Source organism: Hoplias malabaricus, chromosome 4, assembly GCF_029633855.1.
Source record: "Hoplias malabaricus isolate fHopMal1 chromosome 4, fHopMal1.hap1, whole genome shotgun sequence".
Lineage (NCBI taxonomy): Eukaryota > Metazoa > Chordata > Actinopteri > Characiformes > Erythrinidae > Hoplias > Hoplias malabaricus.
Window position 1 is genome coordinate 66,818,589 of NC_089803.1, and position 24,875 is coordinate 66,843,463.

Sequence of the window (24,875 nt, forward strand, 5' to 3'; positions counted from 1 at the left end):
GGTGGGAGAGCCTAAGTCAGAAGCCACATAGGGCATGCAGTTCTAAACTGCCTCTATTTAGCACCTCTATTTAGTTACAGCTCTAAAACACACAAGTGGACCAGTTCCAGGTGCTGATTCCTAACTTAGCACAGATGCCAAAACTGGCCAAAACTTTAAAGACACCTGCTCACCCCATACTTCTTCTGAAGAGGATTACTTCACCTTACTGTTTACTCTCTTTTTCCACCTCACTTCACAAGATATTTTGAACATTACTATGAGGACTGATTGTATTCAGCCTCAGGCAGGTTTTGGGTCAAGAACACCAGCCCAAAGCTACTAGGATTGTGCTCCATCCTACAGACCACAGAGCACTGTCCCACTGCTCAACTAATTTGAGAGGGCTTTATCTGGGTGATTTCTGTGTTGTTGTTGTTGTTTTATATATATATATTGTAATTTTATTGATGCATATTTGATTTACATATTTTATTTCCCTGAATGTTTTTCTTTAACCTCATTTAAGGCCCCCACCAAGAGCTACCCAGTAAACAAGGAACGTCCCTGGACGTTCAAAACGTCTAAAAGTAGTCTGTCCGTCAAGGACATATTTTAAACGTCAATGGACGTCCAAAATCCATCTTAATAAGTTAGTTAAGTGGTGACCAATCGATAACGTCAGTGGACGTCCAAAATGCGTTTTATATAAGAAATTTATTTCGGGGCCAATTAATAACGTCAATGGACGTCAAAAATACGTCTAATATTCGTCTTTTCAATGTCTGTGTTTGGACGTCTTTTCAACTTTCATTTTCAACCTTAAGAGAACGTTGATTAGACGGCAGTCATTACGTTATTTCAACTTTGAATCAACGACTAAATGTTTACTGGGTAAATACAAACCCAAACGTCTAAAATAGCACGTTTGTTTCAGTGCATCGCGAGGACGTTTCTCTCTCTCTCTCTCTCTCTCTCTCTCTCTCTCTCACACACACACACACACACACACACACAGAGAGAGAGAGAGAGACTGAGTCCAGCTGATGCTCGCACTCCTCCCTAACTGCAGGCGCATCACAGTGTAGGCGCGAGGCAGATTTTAGATTACATTACAAAGCGTGTACGCGAATTTCTTCACGTTTCTGAGGCAAAAGGCTATTAAAAGGCGTGTCTCAGTGAGTATATTATATGCGGACCGTCCATGTCGGTGAGTGCACGGAGAAATGAATGGACGAAGCGGCATCTGCGTCCTCTTTTCCTTCCTCCTAAGGGTGCACACTGCAGGTGAGTACGCGAGCTCCGTTAAACGTTTCCTCAAAATGGTATGACTGAGATTTCATGTGCTGTTTTTCATTTCGCCGACGATTCGCAGTCATTGCAGTCAGACAGGTTATACTACATCCACTGCCCATTTCTGTCATAAAGGATATTGGCTATTAGGCTTAATCTGCGTCTCAATGCCGTTTGGCAGTATATAGGCTGCTCGCGACCTATTTATAAACGTCTTGTGGCGTCACTCATCATATCACCACATATACAGCTGTATCTCTACCCACTGCATATTGAAAGCTCCCTACAATGCGTTGACGGTGTGCATCATTTTACATTTACTGGAAGGATGCAGGATGCATGTTCCCTGCTCATTTCATATCCATCAGTACGGCGCATCTAGCCCCGCCCCCAGACGCACGTGATTGGCCGCCTCAAGTACTCGACCGGAAACGGCTCGGTCGCCGGGGAGAAAACGTGTCAGCTGTGATCTTAATGAAAAGTGGTCATAAATTTTCTCAGTGCTGCCTGGTGTCTAATAGCCGTTTGATTTATTCCCTATTTACCACCCATGTTTTCCCTCTAATCCCACACCTTTGCACCCTGAATTCCCCCCTTCCCTGGAAACCAGCCCCATAGCCACATTTTCTTTTTATTGTTTACCAACTCTGCTCCTCTCTATGCTAGGCCTTGTTTCAGACAGGCGGCTCAAATCAGATTGTCAGGGTTATTTGATGAGTAGGGCAGATTTCCTGCACTCTAGACACACAGCCACATGATACTAAATAATATTTTTACCGAGGGGGGGTTGGTCAGTGATGAGCTCTCGCCCCTCGCTGCCGTTGTATGCTTAGCTGAAACCTATGTGTGCTTTTAGGTCCTTTGCACCTTTATTTGCTACACATGGGGGAAAAAATGGGAATATATTTTTTAAATTCATCCGAAAACTTACATTTACGTTTCGGCATAGCTGCTCGAGATGAGGGTGGGTACATGAGCTTTGCCTGACGTAAACAAGGACTACTGACGTGCAGACTGACCAATTAAATGTTTACAGAGAAGGTTATCGACCAATAACGGTAGCTCTACAGTCAGACCGTCCAATCAGAAGATTTTAGGCTACTTCACCACGCCCCCTTCTCACTCAAGCGAACCAATCGGAGTAGGGGAGGGTGGGACTAGTTTGTGAACGAAACTTCTCGAAGTTCAATGTAAGCTCTAGAAAAACAAAGTCCTGGACGATTGTGAAATTCCGCCCGGACATTTTTTTAAGTCTAAAAAAGAGGACATGTCCGGGTAAAAGAGGATGTCTGGTCACCCTATTTTCACACAGGTCTGATAATTTTTCTAACCAGACTCAAGTCACATTTATAGATGGATTTAAATATGATTCAGGTCTGTTCTTTGAATATACGACACAGTTTGACACGTCTAATTGGATTTCACATATGTTGTTTTGTCATTCCCCAGATAGCAAAATTATTCTGGCCCGTACAGCCTCCATTTTGCACTCCAGTTTGGCACATGAGGGCCACACATATTCCAAATCAGGGCCAGTCCTTGCTAGAAATTTTTTTGGGCCACTTTTGGCTCACGTCCAATTTGTCACAGTGTAATAGTTGCTTATAAATTGTTTCATTATGTGCGTGCACATGTACGTGAAAATGTGCAGGACGGTAAGCCCGGGATGTAGTCGCCGTGCTGTTGTCCTTGTTTTTCAGATATCTGGTCAGTCAGGTGAATGTGAAAGGTGTCATTATGATATTAATGTACCTCTACCCTGTTTGAAGAGTGTCCCCGTCTCTTTGGGTACAAAAGCAGTAGAAAAGTCTCTCTCCTTTTTTCTCCACCACATTTTTTTAGCATGATAACAGCCATACCTTTGCCAGAAGTGGGCCAGATCTGTTTTGTGACCCGTGGGCTGAATGAGCCTTTGTAATATGTGGGCCACTATTAATTCACATGCAGTTTGCCTTTCTGATGCTGGGCCAACCGTGCTGCATCTTTGCCACAGGTGGCCCAGATTCGCATTGCTATCTGGGTCAGGGTGGAGCGTCTTGCCTACCTGCCCACACTGTACTCTGCCTGCATTGTTTCCATGACAACCAATGTGGCTACAATGCAAGTCTGACTAGATTTGGTTTCTTGTACATTTTAATGAAGATGCTTGGTCTAAAAAGGAAGAACCTTATTACATTCACCTACAGTCACATTTTTAATGTGTACAAATAATTTTGAGCCATTGTTCAAAGCAATTTACTGTTTTATTTTCATTTGAATGATTATGTTGTGCATCATAAGTCATGCTTACATTTTACCTCTTGATAGAGGCCTATAAAAGGGAATTGAGGCTCTAGAGATATTTTCTGACTCTAAAAACCCTCTTCAAAATAATGCAACTAGGGCTATTTAAATGTTTGTGGTGATTTACCAAACATGGCTCTTGATTTTTTTTTTGGATTCTTAAACCCTTTGCTTATCAGTGTCGGTATGTTTCTGTATGCTAAGTGATGCACTCTTTTGTTACAGGGGGCTTCTCAGGAGACGATGAGAGTTATCATTTACAGCACTATGACCACGTGATGCCGGCTGCTCCCGTGTATCAACATGTGGACTCCCACAGTGAGGAGCATGCTCTAAAATTGAATGGCGCCTCTCTCCATGCCCAGTCCCATGCCCAGATAGCCAAGCTAATGCCCTCTGCCCTCCTGGAGTCACGTTTCCGGCAGGTTCCACAGGACCACTCAGGAGTCACCTTCTTAGCCAGGACGGACCATGAGGTGCATGTAGAGAACGCTCCTGTATCAGCCTGTCATATCGTCACCATGGTGAGTGCCTTCTGGGATCGCAGTAGGTGGAGCAGACCTCTGCTAATGAGTTTTTATTTAGAGCTGTGTTATGCAGTAAACATGTGCAGGAGGTTTATATGGTTTCACAAGGCTTTTGCTATGATGCAGTTTAAAACACAGCTGATTTGGAAAATGTTCAGCCATCTTTAATTTTATGAAAATGGCCACCATTGCATGTAGCCAATCAGGCAAGAGTAGGCTGAATTAGTGGATTAGTGACATGCTTTATGCTCATTGTACCAAAGTTCAATGAAATTTACTCTCTGCATTTAACTCACACAGAACACACACACACACTAGTAATTGGGGGATTAGGGGCAGGGAACACACACACAACTGGAGCAACACTTGGAGGAGTATTTTGGGTCTTAGTTGCCTTGATCAAGGTCACTTTAGCCATGGATGTTCCTGCTGGTCATGGTGATTGCACCAGCAACCTTCAGGTACCTTCATAATTATGAAGTATGTCATCTTTAGTGTTGCTTCTTCTGTCCTTGCATCGTTTCCTTGGCTCATTCCCTCAAGTGTTCAGAGGGTGGACCTATGTCTGGAAGAAAGTAGGCGAGGATGATAAACTGAAGACGTGAGATCTGCCCAGGGTCTCCTTCTTATAGGACCTCAGTTTTGGTTTCTCACTGTATGGCAGATAAACCAGGCAACACACCTTTGTGTGTGCTTGAATGTGGCACAGTGACCCTTCATTTTAAAGCCCAGACTAACCACTTTCAGTTTAAATTGTTTGTTGCTTTTATTTTCTTTTGTACATAGCGACCATATTTACATCCACAACGTTCACACGTTCAGCGTTTCACAGTTTCCTTTAATATGTGTGCACACATCCTGCTTTTGGGCGTTTTAAAGCATATGCCTCTTTTGTCAGCGGGTAAGCAAGCTTGTGTGTGTGTGTTTGTTTAGGTAAGGGACCTGTGTATCTCACCCACTCATTATTCGAGCAGGAAATGAAGGGAGGATTATTGCACATCAGTGGGCTGCACAAGTGGGTGCTGAGATTCACCAGCAGGAAATGAGCTTCTCCAGTACCCTCTCTTTCTCTCTCTCTCTGTGTATGTGTGTAAATTTAATGAAAAACATACGCCTTTAATGGCTTACTCTCTTCACCTGTTTCCTTTCAGGATCACAAACTCTGTGAAAATGAAGACATATTCAATTTATTGGGTTTATTGTACAGCTTCCTTTATGTAAATGAGCTCTGTCACGTTTCTAGATCATTTCTCTTGTGTTTCTCTGGGATATATATTTTTTGTAGTCCTAATTTATATTGAGTGCAGCCATTATATTTTTGTATTGTTTTAGAATTTGAAACAGGAAACATTTAATGTTTTCCTTCCCAAGGGTCAGCCTTTATAAAGTAGCACAGCGTTAATGAATTAATGTTAAACTCAGTGAGAATTACTGATACTGAGTAATGAATTATGTGTGACATCATTTAAAGAGAGAGAGAGAGAGAGATGCCTCAGTTGACATTTGCTCATTGAGACAGGGTCGCACGAGCTTTCCCCCAGGGCTGAGGAACTACATTGGCTTCTTTCACTTACTAATGGTTGGTGACGTAATGGAAGGGAAAGAAGAAGAAAATACGAGGGGGTGAATGAAAGATACTAAAAGGTTTGTTAGCCTGCAGACCAATGGAAAGGAAAGGGAAACCATTCAGTAAATGGCAGAGAGGGGGAGAGAAACACAGAGAGAGAGACAGAGAGAGAGAGAGAGAGAGAGAGAGAGAGAAAGGAGTAGGTGCTGATCACTTGCTGTGTCCTTTGCCAGTCGAGTGGTTGTGTAAGCACACAGATGGCATGTGGTCATTTATAGTCACTGTGTCTTCAGGCTCAGAGAGACCACGTGTGCGTGAGCATGTATGTATGTGTTTGTGTGCGTTTGGATGCGGATGCTGAGACACGTGCTGGTTTGTTGTTGCCCTATCTTCGTCTACCCCTTTTACTGAATAATTCAGAGCCTCATAAGGAGATCCGCTTTGGGTCGATGTGTATTGGCTGAGCCAGGGCTCACTGATCCAGGGCTTATATTGAACCACTGACCATCTCAGCAAGTGAAAGCATCTTAAATCTAGTCAACAGCTAATATTTCATATTATGAGACTGGTTATAAGTGATTTATCTATTTTTCTTGATTAAAGCAGTATTTCTTGAAAAGCCGAGCTGGAGAGGGGTCGTTGTTTCCCCTGGGCACCTGGATTGGTAAAAATGGGAGTAGGTTCAGCTCATGCTCTCACAGCCGGAGCTTGACAAGATTAATGGTTAACGTAAGTGACTCTCTGCCCACAGGTTAATTATTACTTGCCATTATCTGATTACAGTTAACGCAAAAAAGACAGAAGACATATTAGGTGGTGGAGCCCAGACCACCCTGGAGTGATATTTTGGCATGAAAACTGTTACGGTGCTTTTATATAATATAATATACACATATTCTCTTATGTACACACTGTAAACAGCAGTCAAAATGAATAGGGCCCTGAGAGATTGGCCGTGGAAGATTGATTTCTGCTTTAATCTTCAGCCCTGTCTCTCTCTCCATCACCATGGAAACAATGCGGGTTGCAGGGAACTCTAGCTCTTCACGTCATTATAAGCTAATGGACAGAATGGTCCAGCCCACAGGGCAGTAGCAGCTGAGGAGGTACCGACATGTTGAAAATACAGCTTCAGATGCTCTGCAGTGGAGTAGGAGAGCTTCAGATAGTCAGGGTTTTGGATGTGGATTAAAGCTTGTTCCTCCAACAAAACAGCGGCCATGTTCATTTTAAAGGAGCGATAAGTCACTTCTACCTCAACAAATTAGCAAACAATATTTATGAAGGTGATTGTAAGTTTTTATTATTATTCGTATATGTATTTACTTACTTTTGTTTTCCAAAAATAAACCTGTTTTCACTTCACAGAGTGATGACCAAGTTTATTTGCTTAAGAATCTCTGATACCTGCAGGCAACTGGGTGTCAGAATAATGTCTCTTTCATAGCACGAAGTCATTGAACAATAAGAGTGAGCTGACTTGAAAAATTTACCCATGCCCTAGGGCAGCATGCCTAGTTTTATTCTGTCCAAGTCTGAGCACGCCTCATAAGGTGTCTAATGTCTGCGTGCTGTCAGCGAGAAAGACCGTTTATTGGCATGTTCATAGTGGTTCATATAGGTCAGTTGTTACTCACAGTTGCCTTCTACCCTCACCCGATTCGCCCTTTTACCCCATGTTCCAGATGTCCCCGTACATGGTCTCATCTCCCTCTTTTTATATCGTAGTAAGATATAAACTCCCCACACCTTGTTTGCCTTTTCAACACTTCCCCATACCACTTCCCCATGTGATCTCAGGGCCCAGGGCAGGGCAGGTTGCACTGTTATATCCTTTATTTGGGGCCTAAAAATTTCATCTGGCCAGGATTTCTCGTTACTAAGATTCAGTGTTTGCTGTCTGCACTCGCCCTAGTTTGCATTTTGCATTGATTTGACCTTTCCCTTAGGTCCCACCATCGCATATTGGTCAGTCACGCAAACATTGGTCAAACAACAGCTCAATCATTATCCCCGGCAACACATCCATTCCATCCATCCATTATCTGTAACCGCTTATCCAATTTAGGGTCGCGGGGGGTCCAGAGCCTACCTGGAATCATCGGGCGCAAGTCCTTCACAGGGCAACACAGACACATACACATTCACTCACACACTCACACCTACGGACACTTTGGAGTCGCCAATCCACCTGCAATGTGTGTTTTTGGACTGTGGGAGGAAACCGGAGCACCCGGAGGAAACCCACGCGGACACGGGGAGAACACACCAACTCCTCACAGACAGTCACCCGGAGCTGGAATCGAACCCACAACCTCCAGGCCCCTGGAGCTGTGTGACTGCGACACTACCTGCTGCGCCACCGTGCCGCCCCCCGGCAACACAGCCACTGCCAAAAGACAGAGCAGCAGCCAATTCATGAAAATTAACAATGTTATGTTAAAGGTTGCATGTTTATGGGGGCATTTGTTATTGACACCTCTATCCTATAAATACCTCCAAAATGGCATCATATTGATTTATAATCATATTAATATTGCATACCACAATATCATTTATGTGAAGTTAGAACCATTTTTATACAAGCAGAATACAGCATATTTTTATTTGCACCTTGCATCTTTAGAATTCACAAAAACTGCACTTTATTGTATATACAGTACAATAACAATAATGTCCACACTGCTGTATGGGATTATAGTAAAGCTTTTACCTCTTATTCATTTAAGATTGCAACTACCTACATCAGCAGGTATCATTTCATCTACTGATTGTTGCACACATGTTCCTGCCAATAATATCCAATTCAGGGTCACGGTGGGGCCGGAGCCTACCCGGAATCACTGGGTGCAAGGCGGGAATACACCCTGGAGGGGGCGCCAGTCCTTCACAGGGCGACACACACTCACACTTTCACTCTCACAAGTTGCCAATCCACCTACCAACGTGTGTTTTTTTGGACCATGGGAGAAAACCAGAGCACCCGGAGGAAACCCACACAGACACAAGGAGAACACACCAAACTCCTCAGAAACAGTCACCTGGAGGAAACCCATGCAGACACAGGGAGAACACACCACACTCCTCACAGACATTCACTCAGAGGACACCCACGCAGACACAGGGAGAACACACCACACTCCTCACAGACAGTCACCCGGAGGAAACCCACAGACACAGGGAGAACACACCACACTCCTCACAGACAGTCACCCAATGGAAACCCACGCAGACACAGGGAAAACACACCACACTCCTCACAGACAGTCACCCAGAGGAAACCCACGCAGACACAGGGAGAACACACCAAACTCCTCAAAGACAGTCACCCGAAGCGGGACTTGAACCCACAACCTCCAGGTCCCTGTAGCTGTGTGACTGTGACACTACCTGCTGCCCAATAATATCTTATATTATTATATCAATTTTGTCCTAAGTTTCTGTATTTTGTTTGTGTTGTGTTGCTGTGTAATTTGCTGTCTAAAATTATTCTTTAATTCAGCCTCTCATCTGTAATGGCTTATATTCTTCAGTCCCACAGTGGGTCTGGAGCAAAGGTGCAAGGCAGGAACACATCCTGGACAGTCCATTAAGGTCATCACACTCTCGTCCATTCAATGACACACTCACATCTGTGGAAAACCTCACGCAGCTGATCTATTTTTGGAGAACCGTTGGAGAAAACCAGAATACCAGGAGGAAAGTCGTACGGCCACTGGGAGAACACACTACACTCCTCGCACACACTGACATGACATGGAGCTTGAACCGACAAAGCCCAGCACCCTGGAGTGGAGGTGAAATAAGTCATGTCATTCGTAACTAAAGTCTCTTAGCCAAGCTTTAGGGAACCAGAAAGAGAGTAGTCCATCTCTTCTGTTTCCTTCTGTGTTTTCTCCAACAATGCTATTTAAAGTTTAATGTCAACTAAAGGCACATGGGATGAGAGGTTCTCCTGTCAGGGTTTGTTTGTTGGTTTTATCTGTTATGGAAATGTTAGCATTTCTCATGCTAGTGTTTGCGCAAATCTGCTAGTTTAGACATGTTTACAACTTTGGCTTTTGTCTTGAGATGTCACAGATGGCAAAGTGTAAATCTCACACAGCTTTGGGTCACCACTGATCAGTGTTAAAGGTTCTTTATGGGTCTGCTTTAATAGGTCTCTGGGGTCTGAGTTAGTAAAATATGACCTAAAGACCCAGGGCAACAAAAAATACACACATGTTTTGCATAATCAATTGATCTACCGACATGTGTATTTGGATTGTGGGAGGAAATGGGACCATGTTTGAGGCTTTACACTCTGGGATATTAGCTGGTTCATTCACACATGAACTGACTCTAACTTTAGGTGAAAAAGGTCTGCAAAAAGCCTGGGACAGATGCCTTGTTTGTTTGCGTTCACACACACAGCTCCACCAGGTAAACTCTTGAACATTTCTGGGTTACTGTGCATATGTGAAAGGTGCTACACACAAACCTAGAGTCGGGGAGCACCGCCATTCCCAGTGACCCAGGAGCAGCCATGGATTGAGGGAGGAAGACAGTGCTGTACCTTCACTCCCCCACCTCTAATTGCTGAGCCTGTTGTGTGGATGAAAGCACTCTTCTCTATCACGCCACGGCTGCACCAGACATGTTTATTCATCGTTACTCGAGTGGTTTTTCGTTTTGCTAAATTGAAAGAAGCCATTTTAGTTTTTGCACACGATGTTAGCCTAGCCTTGTCAATTACTAAGCAGATTTTGAAGAGCACAAGTCAACAAATTACATCTGCTGCTGTGATGTCACTGTTGTCATGGAAACTGTTTTACAAGCTCTGTGATTGGGCCGCAAGAAATGAAAGGAGAGTGGAGTTTTCCTTCCCTCTGATGTTCTGATGTCTGTAATACATTGGATTTGGGTCCAAACCCAGACCAAAGGCCCACTGGATTTTACGAACATTAAACAGAAGACAGAACCACGACTATACACTGAAAATGTTAGTTTTGCTTAGCAGCATGAAGGTGATTGACGTGTCTGTGCATATTAATATGTGGACTGTTTCTGAAGTGACTCAGTGTTGTGTTGGTGGCAGAGATGAGGTGAGAGATTGTAGAGATGTTACATATAAGAACATGGCAGGTAGATGTTTAACTTTCAGTTTTCGAATCAGTGTGCGCTGGGTGTGGCTTTGTTCTACTAACGACTCCCATTAGATGTTTGTTTATACTTACAGAGATCACAAGATGAGCTGTGTGACGTTAGCCTTGCCCCTCGTCTCTAGTCTCAACAAGTTTGGTTTATCTAATGTCTACTGTCTGCACATGTCCTTGCAGTCAGGGTAGCAAAACAGGCTGCCAGTCCCAAGCTCCTGGCATTGAGGAAGTAGAAAAAAAATGGCAGTGAAAAAATGACTAGTATTGGAAGCTTCACTGTGGTGGTGGTGGTGTTTGTTGATGTAATTTAAGTGGCTGTAGATCCTGGATTCTCCAAGTAGTCCCAAAAGTCTTTCTGGGGAAAAGGAGTTGGTTGGAAAACTAGTTAATGTTTGTTTGTCTTTTGTTCCTGGGGCTCCCCGTAGTGCAATTCATTTTTACAGTCACAATAACATTCGAAACTCTCTATGCTCCTAAAGAAGCTCCACTCACCATTGTGGAACTGCTGTAATGGAGGCTGGGGTTGATCTGAAATTCTGTGGTAATATTGAACTTAGAAGTGAACATTTACTGAGGCCTAGAGGAAACTCTTGTGTTGAGAGAATGAATGTGAGATTGTTTGGAATTATGGAAAATGTGCGACATTTTTTGGGGTCATTTTCTTACCTAAAAAATGAATGCATTCTGCTTTTCAAGACATTTTAAAAATCTCATACCCTGATAATTATTTTATTTATATTTTATGCTAAATTGCTACTGAATTATTAAGCTCCAGTTCCACCATTTTACCAGCTCCACCCTGGTAGCTGTGGGCTAAACTCCCCTTAACAAAATGCCAACACTTAGGATGAGAACAAGCACATGCTTCCTCTCAGACACGTATCAACCAACTTCTTTCTGCACTGCGTCTAATGTAATGTCCCTGACAGCTCAACGTTCCAGAGGTGAGCGCTGAATGCCCAGTTCTGTTAGAAGCCAGACACCGTTTTTTGGCTGCCACTGTGCTGTATGACGAGGTGGGCCACCCAAATGTGCTCAGGATCAGACCAGTGATCTCCCAATGATCAGGCTAATCCTTAAGTCTGCTGGGCCGCTCGAGAGCCCCAGAGTCTGGATTTGTTTGAGGCTCTGAATGTGAAACTATAACTGTTGTAGCTGTGAGAGTGCTCAGATAGAGTAACACAAGAGAATGGAAATACCCCACAACCACAGGGCTACAAACATGGGTTGTGTAACCTGTTCTGAAATTTTATCTGAAAAACAGGAATAACTGAACCATCCAGACTAATTACACACACTCTTTGAAGTCAGGGCTGTCAGTATGTGCTAGAAACTGATATCTAACGCTAACGAGCAACCCCACAGGACCACCACAGGGTAGTATTTTTTTGGGTGGTGGATTAGACACAGAAATCCTGCTGGAGTAATTAAATCCACATTCTATTCACTGATAAAGGTCTAGAGGACAACCAACACAAAACAGGTGAGCTACTGTATCTGACTTTACATCTACAACCTGGAACGAGATATGTGTTTCTAACAGTGTTGAGTGGACACTCAAAAACTCTAGCAGCACTGTTGTGTCTGATCCGCTCATATCAGCACAACACTCAACACATCTGTGTCACTTGCAGCACTGAGAATGATCCACCTTTTCTGTGGTGGTCTTGTGAGTCTCCTGATCATTGAAAAACAGGGTGAACATGGGCTAACAATGTCTGTAGATCTAGCAAGTGCTGCTGTAGGGTTGGTTGAGCTAAGTGGAATATTATAGTGTGGGATTTTAGCAAACATAACGTGTGAGTTCAGTGCTCTGTAGTGAACCAGCCGACTCTTAGTATTTATACAGAGTAATAGCTCCACCCAGTGCTTGACTACGTACACTCATAAACACAAGGGGCAGACCACTGTGGGGAAAAAGTGCAATGAGACTGAATTACTGAAAAACTCTCAAGCTGAAACACTGAAAAAATCTCTCACAAAAGATACACACTCACTGAAAAGAACCCTCACACACAAAACATCCTCATACAAAACAATACCAAAAAACGTGCACTAAGTAGCACAAACCTACCTCACACACAAAACCTAGCATAAAACCAAATGCACAAAACTACCTCACACAACAACATAATACACACACCTCACTCTTCCATTTGACCTTTGACCTCTCTCTCTCTCTGCCTCCTCCTCTCCATTTCCATTGTTTCTCTGAGCTGATATTTCCCGAAAGAAGTGGATTAAGTTTTATTCCTGGAAGACACCGCAGCAAAAGGAAAAGGAGATTACTTTGTGAACCTTGTTCGGAAGCCGGTGAAATCCCTTTATAAATAAGAAGTCCTCTTGTTTATGGTGTATTTCTACTTCCAAATTTGGGCCTATCTCTTTGCCTAAGCTCCACTCTTCTTTCATGCTACACGTCCTACCGTCACTAGGGGGCAGCGGCGTCAAGTCTGAGTCAATAGTGATGTTGATTAGCAACAACCCCAAAGAATAGCTTCCGTGTGTTATTCTTTTATCTCTACATCATGGAGGGGACGTGCTGACATGCATCCTAGTGCTAATTTTGATGGTTTGGCACCATGGCCCTTTCCCCACCACATCCCTAGTCAACAGAAGCTGTAAATACATTGGTTATTGCTTCTTTACACAAAGTCTTGACAATTTAACCTCTGTTCCTAATCACACAGGTGGACTATTAAATAAAATAATAAATAAAACTGAACTTTTTATGGAGCCAAATGGGGGATTACATAGATTTGGGGGAATAAATTACTTTTTTTCTTTCAGACATTGTACATTAAATAAAATAAGGATGTTTTAATATTCCATTCCACAGTCCAGAAACATGTTAGATGTTTGTGATCCTGCCTTCAGCTCAGTGATTTTCTATAGGCTCCAAACCCACTGAGACACAGATCAGGATGAAGTGGTTACAGAGGGGTTAGTGAATGAACAAAAGCCTATTTTGCTCATGGTTACCAGAGAGGTGTGTGGTTACTGTGGAAGGCACTGTACGTGCTTTAGATTATACAACATTAGATTCTTTATTTTGTGCCTATTTATTTATTCGTTCATTTGTTTGTATGTTTGTTCATTCATTCATTCATTCATTTAAATTTAGTCATCGCCAGTTTGTTCTGTTAAGTAGGACTCCCCCAGTCACACAATGTGGATGGTGAAGGAAAGCACATGCTCCCTCTGAGAGGTATGAAACAAACTGCATGCTACCAGAATGCCTCTAGAGAACTCAACACGCTTGGAGGAGAACTCTAACATTCTAGATCTGAAAGAGAAGGAGGCCCATCCTACTCTCCCAGATATAGCAAGGTCGGTTGTGCTTTCTAGTACTCCAAGGCCCTCGGTTGGCTGTAGCATGACTGAGGATCAAACTGTCAGCGGGACCACTGAGGAGCCCGGAATATTCCATTCTTAAACTTACTGCTGGATGAATTCCAGTGAAATGATGTGTTCACTGAGCAAACACATTGTCACTGGTGAAGCTTTAGCTGTGTGTATGTGTGTAGGGCACCAGAAGGCTGGCCTCTGGGAGAATGACTGCCCAAAGCCAAACATGTCAGGAACCATTTCAGTCTGAAGGAGCCATTCAGCTGTTCCACTTTTTATTCTCACTCTACCACATTCACTCTTTACCAGGACCACGTCTTTAACTCCTTCAGACCCCAGACTGATTATGAAACTGTAGTGGAAAACAGTGTGAGCTGAGTTCTTTTCCATTTGTTAGCAGTGCGTTAGGAAAGATTCTCCGTCTGCAGATGGAGTAGGAGTTGTAACTATCTCAGTGCATAAACATAAAACACTTATCTTAAATTGATTAACGAACAAATCCTGTCGACTATTTAGTGTTGCTAAATTGACCCTCGGTCTGGGTGTATCTGGATAGAGGAGAGGATGTCTGGAACTCGTTTTTTCTGTCTGGAAAACGGGTTGAATATGAATGAGTGCTCTCTCTGGACCTCTTAGTCAGTTGCCTGAACATCTACATTTTAATCAGCACCTACCAACTTTGAAAGAGCCTGAAGTGGAAGCAACAGCTTTCCATGTCAGTAGAGGCCTATTTGCTTTGCTGGTGCTGGGTCTGCTATCAACACTTAATACTTACTTCCATTTGACTAACACCCTCCCGCCACACACACACCTCTCTCTCTCTCTCTCTCTCTCTCTTTCTCCCTCTCTCTCTCTTTCTTACTTTGGTGATTGCACTAAATTGGATTTCCTCTAATGTCACTGTAGCTCACAGCAGCCCTGGCCACCCTGCTGTCATCCAATTAGACCTGATTTCCCCAACCTGAAAAGCTCTTAAAAGCTAATTGAGGTCTTGGCGTTGCAGCCTGGTCTTTAACACGGCTCTCAGTCACGACTGAAAGAGAAGCACAGACCTGTTGTAACTCTTGCCCTCTTTTTTTCAACTGGACAATGCTGGGCAACACCCATGACCTCCTCTTTTCCCTCATCATCGGTTTCTACAACGACTAGGCAACGTATCTTTTTCTAAACAGAGTTTTATATTGCACAGCGTTCTTTTCATATTCTTTTAAGTTTTATACTGCGTGCTGTATTTTAATATTTAGCGGTGTAATCACAAACCTAACAACAGGATACCACCTTTCTGTTTGTGAACACCAATACTGAAACCCAGAATGGTAAATTACTCACTACCCACATCCCTAAAGAGTTCTCTATTCCTGTGGCTCTGCCCCAAGAATGGTTATAATGCAGTCATTGTTAAATAATTTGACAGTTCCAGAGTTCCACTGTATTTGCTTGTGTTGTCTCTCACTGTATAAAATATTATATACACAAAGGTTTAATTTTTTGTTTCATGAACCTTTATTTTCTCAGAAGTTGTGCATTTATTTTAGCTTGTTATTAATCTGTTTTATTAGAGCAACAGGTGATGTGTGACCTATGTCCTGTTGTAAATGCTTTTAAAACCCCACAAAGCCACCAAATTGTACATATTATTTGGTTTTAAACCCTGTGCCCATGTTAGTCACTCAGACTATTTACACCTACCTCATTGGTCCACATTGTAGACTCAGTATCAGATCAGAGAGAGTAGCTCATCTGTAGCTGCACACTTTGTGTTAGTCGTCATCTAGTGCTTCATCAATGGACACAGTCCAGCATCGTTGCTGTGTCTGATCCACTTGTACCAGCACAATACACACTACCACATCACCGATCACAGACCACATATCCAATCATCGTTTGCATTTTAGCGTGAGTTCAGAGTTCGTCTTAGAGGTAGGTCAAGAAGCTGTCAATCATGGCTACAGAAGCGCTGTGTGCGATGCTGGGGGTTTTGTTTTCCGAAAAGAAAAAAAAAACAAACATTGTGGACCTATTCCTAGAGAACTTGAGGTAATGTGTTACTTGTCAGGAGCATTTCCTCAGTTTCATTGTCACACCCAACAGCTGCAGCAGCTGCCTCCCTCTTATTCTTCTCCATGTTTACATATGTTCTTCAGACAGCACTCTGCCCTCCTATCGGTCCTCGTTAAGAAACATGTCGTAGGATATGTCAGACAAGGCCAAAAGATCCAAGAAATTTGAACATACTTCATCCCAGACGCTCATATTCGGTTCCTACGCTGGAAATGTGTTGGATACGACAAAATCATGTCAAAATCCGGCTAAATTTGTATAGTGTGATCCCAGCATAATTGTAGAACTACAAAGTGCTGCTGTACGGTCGGTCAGTGGAGTTTAGAAACGAGGAGGTCATATTAATGTTACAGATGTTTGATATAAATGTCAACATTAGTCAGTAAAAACAGCAAGAGAATGTTTGTGGGCCATGAAGAGAAAGTCAGATTGATAGTCGGAAACACACTCCTGATCTTAGGATATGAGTGACATGCAATCTTGCTTTAATATCCTGTTTTGATGGTCAGTGGTTACAGGGGTAAAAACACAGACTCCGTTCAGTGTCACAAAGCTCAGGGACATTATGAGAAGGAAATACATCAGCAAAATCAATAATCATCTTGTATTTACACAGGCCAGTTTATTTAAAAAATACAAACCATTGTTTTTTTTTTTACATTATCCACAGTGGTTTATCATCGCACATCCTTGAATTGTTCTTCAGCAGAGTTGTTGAAATTGTGACGGTTTATTTACATCAGCCTCAAATCACACTACTCTACATATTCAGAAGTTTTACTGTCACAGTTTCATACACTTACCCTGTCACACTCACACAATCGCGTCTGTGGAAAGGATTGCATTGCCCGTCAACCTGGCAACGTGGGTTTTTGGACTGTAGGAGGAAACTGGAGCACCTGGAGGAAACCTACGCAGTCACAGGGAGAACACAACATACCCTTATATCAGTCACCTGAAGCAAGGGTAGAACTCAGGATCCTAGGACCCTGGATTTCTGTGGCAGTGCCACCTCTTGCGCCACTATTATTATTAGTTACAAAATCAAAGCATTAGAGTCCAGACGTGATGTGACTTTCTTGGCTGGTCGTCTAGATTTGGGTTAAGGGGAAATTGTGTAAGTTATATTTCTTACTGAACTTGTCCTTTAAAGAGGCCATATGAGCTCTCCACACTTATGGAAGGCAGAGAAGCAGGGCAAAGGTGGCAGGAGTTAGGCAAGCCTCCAGGTTTGACTGGAATGAAGTAGGTGGATGAAAGTCTTTACGCACTCTTTGTAATGTGCTGAGAATGGTGGGGCCACAGACAGTGTAGGCTGAGAGTCAGTGTGTGAGGGCACTTTGAGCAGTGGGAGTTGATATTACAAATCTCTGTTGTTGAGTTGAGATTGTGACCGCACTCAGTGACTCTTAAAGATTTTTAAACCAGCAGCCAAGAAATACTGAGACAAACGTCATGCTTCTCTTTCTTCCAGCTATACAGCAGCGGTGCAGGATCCTCCTTACATCAAGGACATGTTTTTCATGTGCAGTGTTCTGCCCAATCAGTCATCCATGCTCCATCTGTAAGTACGTTATGCTAGAACTTGTTAGAACTTGGTTTAGAGACCTGAGGGCACACACAAAATGTGAATTTGATATGGAAACCTGTAGATATGAGAAGAGTACACCCAAATAGTGTTGGCCCTATCATTCGGAGACCACAAGTTTAGTCCCCAGTGATGCTCTAGCCATTCGAGGTCAGGATTTCTTGACAGCACAATTCTGCAAATGCGTGGATATTTCGAGCGAGCAAGAAGGTTTCTGCGTGCGCCCAGATATTTTTAAGCGAGCAATAAGGTTTCTGTGCGTGCGATGTCTCTGACCTCAGTGTTTTTTTGGGGTTTTTTTTGTGTGTGTGTGTGTGTGTTGCTCAGGTGGGTTGATTTAAACCTGCCTTCCTCTCTCTACATGAACAGTTTTTGAACTGCAGTATTAAGCTTCCTTTAGAAAGTTGTTTACTGGTCTCCGGCCTGTATATCCTTCCCACTTGGCGGTCAAGCCATCCAATCAGAAATTACCTTTGTCATTTGACGTTTCTGATTGGCTGAAACTGAGGCACATTGTAATGGCTATAAGTGTGGAGCGAGCACGTGGGTCAGAGACATCGCGCGTAGGACAGGAGAGCAAGAAGTGTAGGTTGTAGTGTTCGTTCAAGAAACCTTCATGCTCGCTCAAAAATATACATGCGCACGCAGAAACCTTCCTGCTTGCTTGAAATATCTGCGCGCACGTGCAGAATGGTGGCACAAAAATAACGACATACACCCACAGACTTTAGCAGGAGAGAAAAAAGCTTGAGTATCGATCTTTCTCCACGAGTATTTATCAATACCAATACCAGTATTGGTATCGATATTATCGATATTTGGATCGATCCGCCCACCTCTATCGGATAGTCCCTTCCTTCCCACATTCTCTATCTATTAGCTGATGTGACATATCTGGGCTGTTTGCATTCTCCTCTGATGCTTTGAAGCAATGGGTTGGCCTCGTGTCTTGGAGGAAGCATATATTTGGACCCTCCCTCCTGAAGCTGGTGGCACAATTTTTAATTAATTGGGGTAACAATTCAGCAGAAACTTGGGGATTAACTGACCTTTGTAATCACTATTTCATCATTATAATTTTTGCCAATTTTATGTAGTTATAGCATAGTGGGTAACAGCTGACATCCAAACAGCAGACTAAACAAATAAGAGTCCTTGGGCAAGACTCCTAACACTGCATTAGCATATCCTTACTAAAATGTTATATTGTTTAGAACTTCAGGGAGTTATCTCAGCAACAACCTGTGGCATTTACATGGACAAAGTAGTCAATGCAAGTATGCTACACAACAGTTCAGGGCAGGGAAATCACACTGGGCAGGGCACCAGTCCAGCACAGGGCATCACACACTCATTAAGTCATTCAGACACTCACACAATTGGGCAAGTTTGCACTGTCAGTTCATCTAACGTTTTTGGGACTGTGCTTAACATTTGAAATCACACTGGATAAATGCATCTGCTGTATGCCGTATATTGTAGAATTTAATGTAATTGTACAGTATCAATCCATATCTAATAGCCAGAATCTTTTAGATAAACTTGCATTAGCTCAGCCACACAGATCATCTCCTCCACGCTTCAGACCAGCTGCCCACGCTCCAACAACCACCAAGTGCCTTGAAGCTGTCCCTACACTGAAGTTCTCATGGACTACTAACTATCATCACCTGTAGATTGACCAGAGGAGGATGGGTCACCCCTTGTGAGCCTTGGTTCTTCCCAAGGTTTCTTCCTCAGCTGGGGGAGTTTTTCCTTGCCACTGTCGCCCCTGGCTTGCTCACTTGAGGGTTTTACATTTGTTTTTACATTTCATGTCAAATCTTTGTCGTACTGGAATTCTGTGAAGCTGCTTTGTGACAACATCAGTTGTGAAAAGCGCTATATAAATAAATTTGATTTGATTTGATTTGATACAAGCTACTGTCCAGTGTCTTCCCATTTTACTCATGAAAGTGGAGCATCAGCGCTCCAAAGAACAGAAATGTAGTGCTTTAATTGTGCAAAGAGCCTAATGTGATTAGTCCTGATCCACATACAGTAGGTAAAGCAGCCGTGGGGTCATGCTGTGACTGATTTAATCACCAGGCTTTTTGTGTCCCAGGGCAGAAGTGACAGTGCACATTTTAAAAAAAATTTTTTTTTACTGTAGAACATCCTAAAGAACAAGTGCATGTTAGGTGTTAATTTGTGCTTCTGTTTATATTCCGTAACCGCTACAGCCCACCTGGTGTCATTGGTCCCAATGCAGGAACACACCCTGGACAGTATGCCAGGCCACCACAAGACATCACACACTCACCCATTCACTCTCAAACTCACAACTGTGGACAATTTCACACAGGTAATCCACACTGTAAAAAACTGCTGTAAATTTACAGCAAGTCTGCTACAGTATTTTATTGTAATACTCAATTACAGTAAAATGCTGTAAATTTGAAATACAGTAGTGTTCCTGTAAAATTACGGTAAATGGCTGGGAACTCTGCTGCCAGTATTTTACTGTAAATCGCAGTATTTACAGTAAATGATTGTATTATTCAATTACAGTAATATGCTGTAAATTTGAAATACAATAGTGTTCCTGTAAAATTACGGGAAATGGCTGGGAACTCTGCTGCCAGTATTTTACTGTAAATCGCAGTATTTACAGTAAATTACTGTATTATTCAATTACTGTAATATGCTGTAAATATGAAATACAGTAGTGTTCCTGTAAAAATACGGTAAATGGCTGGGAACTCTGCTGCCAGTATTTTACTGTAAATCGCAGTATTTACAGTAAATTATTGTATTATTCAATTACTGTAATATGCTGCAAATTTGAAATACAGTAGTGTTCCTGTAAAAATACGGTAAATGGCTGGGAACTCTGCTGCCAGTATTTTACTGTAAATCGCAGTATTTACAGTAAATTATTGTATTATTCAATTACAGTAATATGCTGCAAATTTGAAATACAGTAGTGTTCCTGTAAAATTTCGGTAAATGGCTGGGAACTCTGCTGCCAGTATTTTACTGTAAATCACAGTATTTAGAGTAAATTATTGTATTATTCAATTACAGTAATATGCTGTAAATATGAAATACAGTAGTGTTCCTGTAAAAATACGGTAAATGGCTGGGAACTCTGCTGCCAGTATTTTACTGTAAATCGCAGTATTTACAGTAAATTATTGTATTATTCTATTACTGTAATATGCTGCAAATTTGAAATACAGTAGTGTTCCTGTAAAAATACGGTAAATGGCTGGGAACTCTGCTGCCAGTATTTTACTGTAAATCGCAGTATTTACAGTAAATTATTGTATTATTCAATTACAGTAATATGCTGTAAATATGAAATACAGTAGTGTTCCTGTAAAAATATGGTAAATGCCTGGGAACTCTGCTGCCAGTATTTTACTGTAAAATTTAAAAGAAGTTTTTACAGTGCACCTGCGAGCTTGTGTTTTTGGGCTGTGAGAGGAAACTGCACTGAGAGGAAACCCATGCAGACACAGGAGAATACAACAAACTTCTCAAAAACACCTGAGATGGGACTCGAACCCAGTGACAATAACCAAAGCATTAAACAGCAATAATATATTAATAAAAAATGACAAAATCACTACAACTAGTGCATTCAAAAACACAGACTGCATGGTGCCTCTTTAATACAGTGATAGGAAAGACACACACCCACAAAGCTCAAATTCCGCTTGACGGTCAATTCACTGTATCCATTGTGGATATACATGCATCTGACCGTTCTGAAAACATGTTTCACATAATATGACTTCAGCTTTAAGGCCTCGGTTCTGGCATTGGGTTTAGGAACGCGTCTCAGTGGCATGATATTAGTCTTGGTGTTTTGCCTTCGTAATCCACTTGGAGGTTGAAGCCTGGGTTTCGTAACGCAAACATTAGACAACGGCTGTGTTTTTGTTTAGAATGGTAACAATTAATGCTGACATTAGTCATTATCGCAGCCTCCTACACCGAGAACAAACAAACACATAAAAATCACTTTCATTCACAATGAGGTTTACCTTTAGTGCTCACTGCTGGCCCCCTCACTTCCAGCAGGTAGCAGTTGCCTGGATACAGGGTCTGTTATCTCAGATGTGCTTTTGCAAATCTCTCTCTCTCTCTCTCTCTCTCTCTCTCTCTCATAGCAGACATAGCTAACATAGCAGACCTCATCTGCTTCTGAGACATGCTGTTTTCCATTGTTGAAACTGGTAGATTTGGATTCTCTTTTTCACACAGAATGCCACTCTAAAGAATCTGTTCTCTTCTCGTCTGACATCCTTTGTTGCTTGATTGACATGGGCAATCATCATGGGTTGTACAATGGGTTTTATGGTGGGCTGTGAATCACTTGTATTATCTCTGGCTAAGTGCTACAGAAAGTCATGTCACATTTCCATTAGGTGGTCCAGTGTTTCCTGAATTTCTGTCAAGGTGTGTCCTTTTATTGTTCGGTTTTATGCCCCCCTCCATGTGCTGTAGGTGTGTTCATAGTGCATCCAGGGCAAGCTGGCCTTTCCCTGCTGCTCAGACAGACAAGCCTGAAAAGGTACATTCTTTCAATTATTAATCCACACACCATGATCCCCATTCATCCTGTTCCACAAGCCTCCGTCATGAGGTTATACCCTACATCACACGCCATGGTATTATGCGTTTCTTGCTCATTCACTAAAGCTCCTGCTCAGTGTCACTCTTAGCGAGCCTTAGATGTGTAAGGCAAGAGATGTGTGTCCTTAGTGAACGTGGTTTAAAATGGGTAGGCATTAAAGGTGCAGTCCTCCAATGATCCTTCTTCATGTTATGATACAGTCTTATGATACTGACACCTCGTGTCCTGGATGTATCAGAGATTCTGTACTAGTTTAAACATGGCCGCCCCCCAGCTGGGTGACCCGCTATATGGAACAGAGGACTACACAGCAGTTTGGTTGATCTTTTTGTGTGAGTTGCAGCACAAGCCTTTCACAGCCCGAGGGCTGTGTTTTTTTTTCTATGCAGCTGCCTGGTCTCCCTTTGCATGCATGCGTGTGAGTGCATGTGTGTTGTCATTATCATCAGCAATTTCATTTTAGTAATGTCCCCCCCTCCCCCCAATAGAGTAGGTGAGTCATTGTGCTAAATCAGTCTCACTGGGCCTCAGGTTCAGGCAGAAGAGCTGGTCGGCCCACCCGCCTCGGCTCCGCGCAGCCCCACTACCTCCACTTTACGCCATTACCATAATGACTCCAAATTTTCACCACCGCTGTACACAAACCTGCGCTCACAGCAGGAGCGAGAGGTGCGGAATGCTCTTTCTGCAGCGAATAAAGCAGCTCAGGAGCCACGAACGGAGGGCAAGGACACAAATATTTGGAACAGAAAGGATGTTGTGTTTCAATCCAAATACTGCCAAGGATTTTTAGGTGTTCTCAGGAAAGAAAAGAAGCCAGGGAGCTTGATCAAATTTCCAAAAATAGAAAAATTGTGGTTCCAGTGCCACAAATGCTGTTGACGAGCCATCCAGACTCATGTTTTGAGCTTGCAAAGTGATGCCAGGCCACAGGGACACCAGGAAGACTCTGCTGCACTGTAAATGGAGCAGGCTTTCAAGATGCTCCACCTGAACACGCTGTCAATCCAAACCCAGGAGTATTGAAGGCAAAATGTTCAGGACGCCCTCGGGTGGAGTTAAGAGCTAACGATCCGTGGACATTCAGTACTGCTAAGTGAGCAGGGATTGGGAGGCTGCTTTTCAGAGCTAGCTGGTGGCTGGAGCCACAGAATGATGGATGACGGAGGCTCAGCATGTCTCTGCATCTCCTGGCAGGTCTATCAGGTGAGCGTTCACTACCTATGAATTAAGTCACTAGCTGGAGTGTGTAGTCTATGACTCTACTGTTTTTCTGGGGTCTCCAGTCCCCTCTGGTATACAGATGTGCTACTCGTTGCCTAGTAACCGAAGCAAGAACTCAGTGCTTCTTGCGTTTTTGGTGTCAGAGAACTCCATACTCTTTTATATGGTTTGCTTGCACAGCAGATGTTGGGATGGTTGTTCTTCAAATGTTTAAGTTAATAATTTGCATAGGTGTCCCCTTATACTTTATTTAGTTGATCAAACACAATATGGCAGGGGTTTGTTCAGTTAAATGTGCTGTTATGGTACAACTTTTTAAATTTGTGTAAACGATTTATTTAATGGGATGTTTATTTTTGCATTATTTCGTTAAATGACTGTTGTATACATTCAGGTTCAATCAGAGTAAAGTAGTGGATGGTGTGGAAGATCGAACCCTGGACTCCAAATCTTTTCAACTGGGTTGCAGTGGCACTACCTGTTGCCCATTACACGGCTGTTGCCATACAACTTGAGGGTCTTGGGGTCCTGGGTTTGATCCTCGCCTCGGGTCAGTGTCTGATGGGAATTCTGTGTGTTCTCTCTGTGTCTGCATGGGTTTCCTCCAGGTGCTCCAGTTCCCTCCCAAAGTCCAAAAGACAGTTTTTGTTGTGTCTGATTGATATTGTGATATTGTCCAGAGTTGTGGACAAATGGTTACAGAAGATAAACAGATGGAACATGTGGGCAAGATTAATTGTGAGGAGGTTGTCTGGTTTAAACTAGAGATGAAACAACTAAACCTATGTTTGTGATTTGTGGTGACGTTAATAGTGAACCTGATGTAAATATATGAAGAATCGTTTTGTCAGAATTGAAGTTGACTGTGTGTTAATGGCAGAAGTGAATTAACAAATCATTGTGTATCACTAGTACATGTTAATTCCTGTTATGGTCCTCTTGCCCAGACACACACACTCACACTCCTTCTGCCTGCTTTTTCTGTCCTAGGGCAAAGCACAATTTCCTGGGTACACCCGGCATCATTTTTTGAGTGGCAGAGACAGTAACAGTCACAGCTTGTGTCTCTCTCTCTCAAGTGGCCATTTGTTGTGTAAAAGCACTTTGACTCCTATTTGTAAACAGATTACACAACAATGATGCATCTTATTTATTACATTTGCAGTAAAAACAGATAAAATATGGGCGACACGGTGGCGCAGCAGGTCGTGTCGCAATCACACAGTCACACAGCTCCAGGGAC

The 24,875-nt window shown here is 42.7% G+C and overlaps 1 protein-coding gene across 1 annotated transcript in view; it reads left to right on the forward strand.

The window, feature by feature from the left end:
- The first annotated feature begins 1,034 nt into the window (after positions 1-1,034).
- Positions 1,035-24,875, forward strand: part of ptprr (protein tyrosine phosphatase receptor type R) — a 58,995-nt gene continuing 35,154 nt past the window's right edge. The window contains exons 1-2 of the mRNA XM_066668079.1: positions 1,035-1,266; positions 3,781-4,079. Coding sequence (XP_066524176.1) covers positions 1,206-1,266; positions 3,781-4,079 — 360 coding nt within the window. The 5' untranslated portion in view covers positions 1,035-1,205. The remainder of the gene's footprint in view (positions 1,267-3,780; positions 4,080-24,875) is intronic.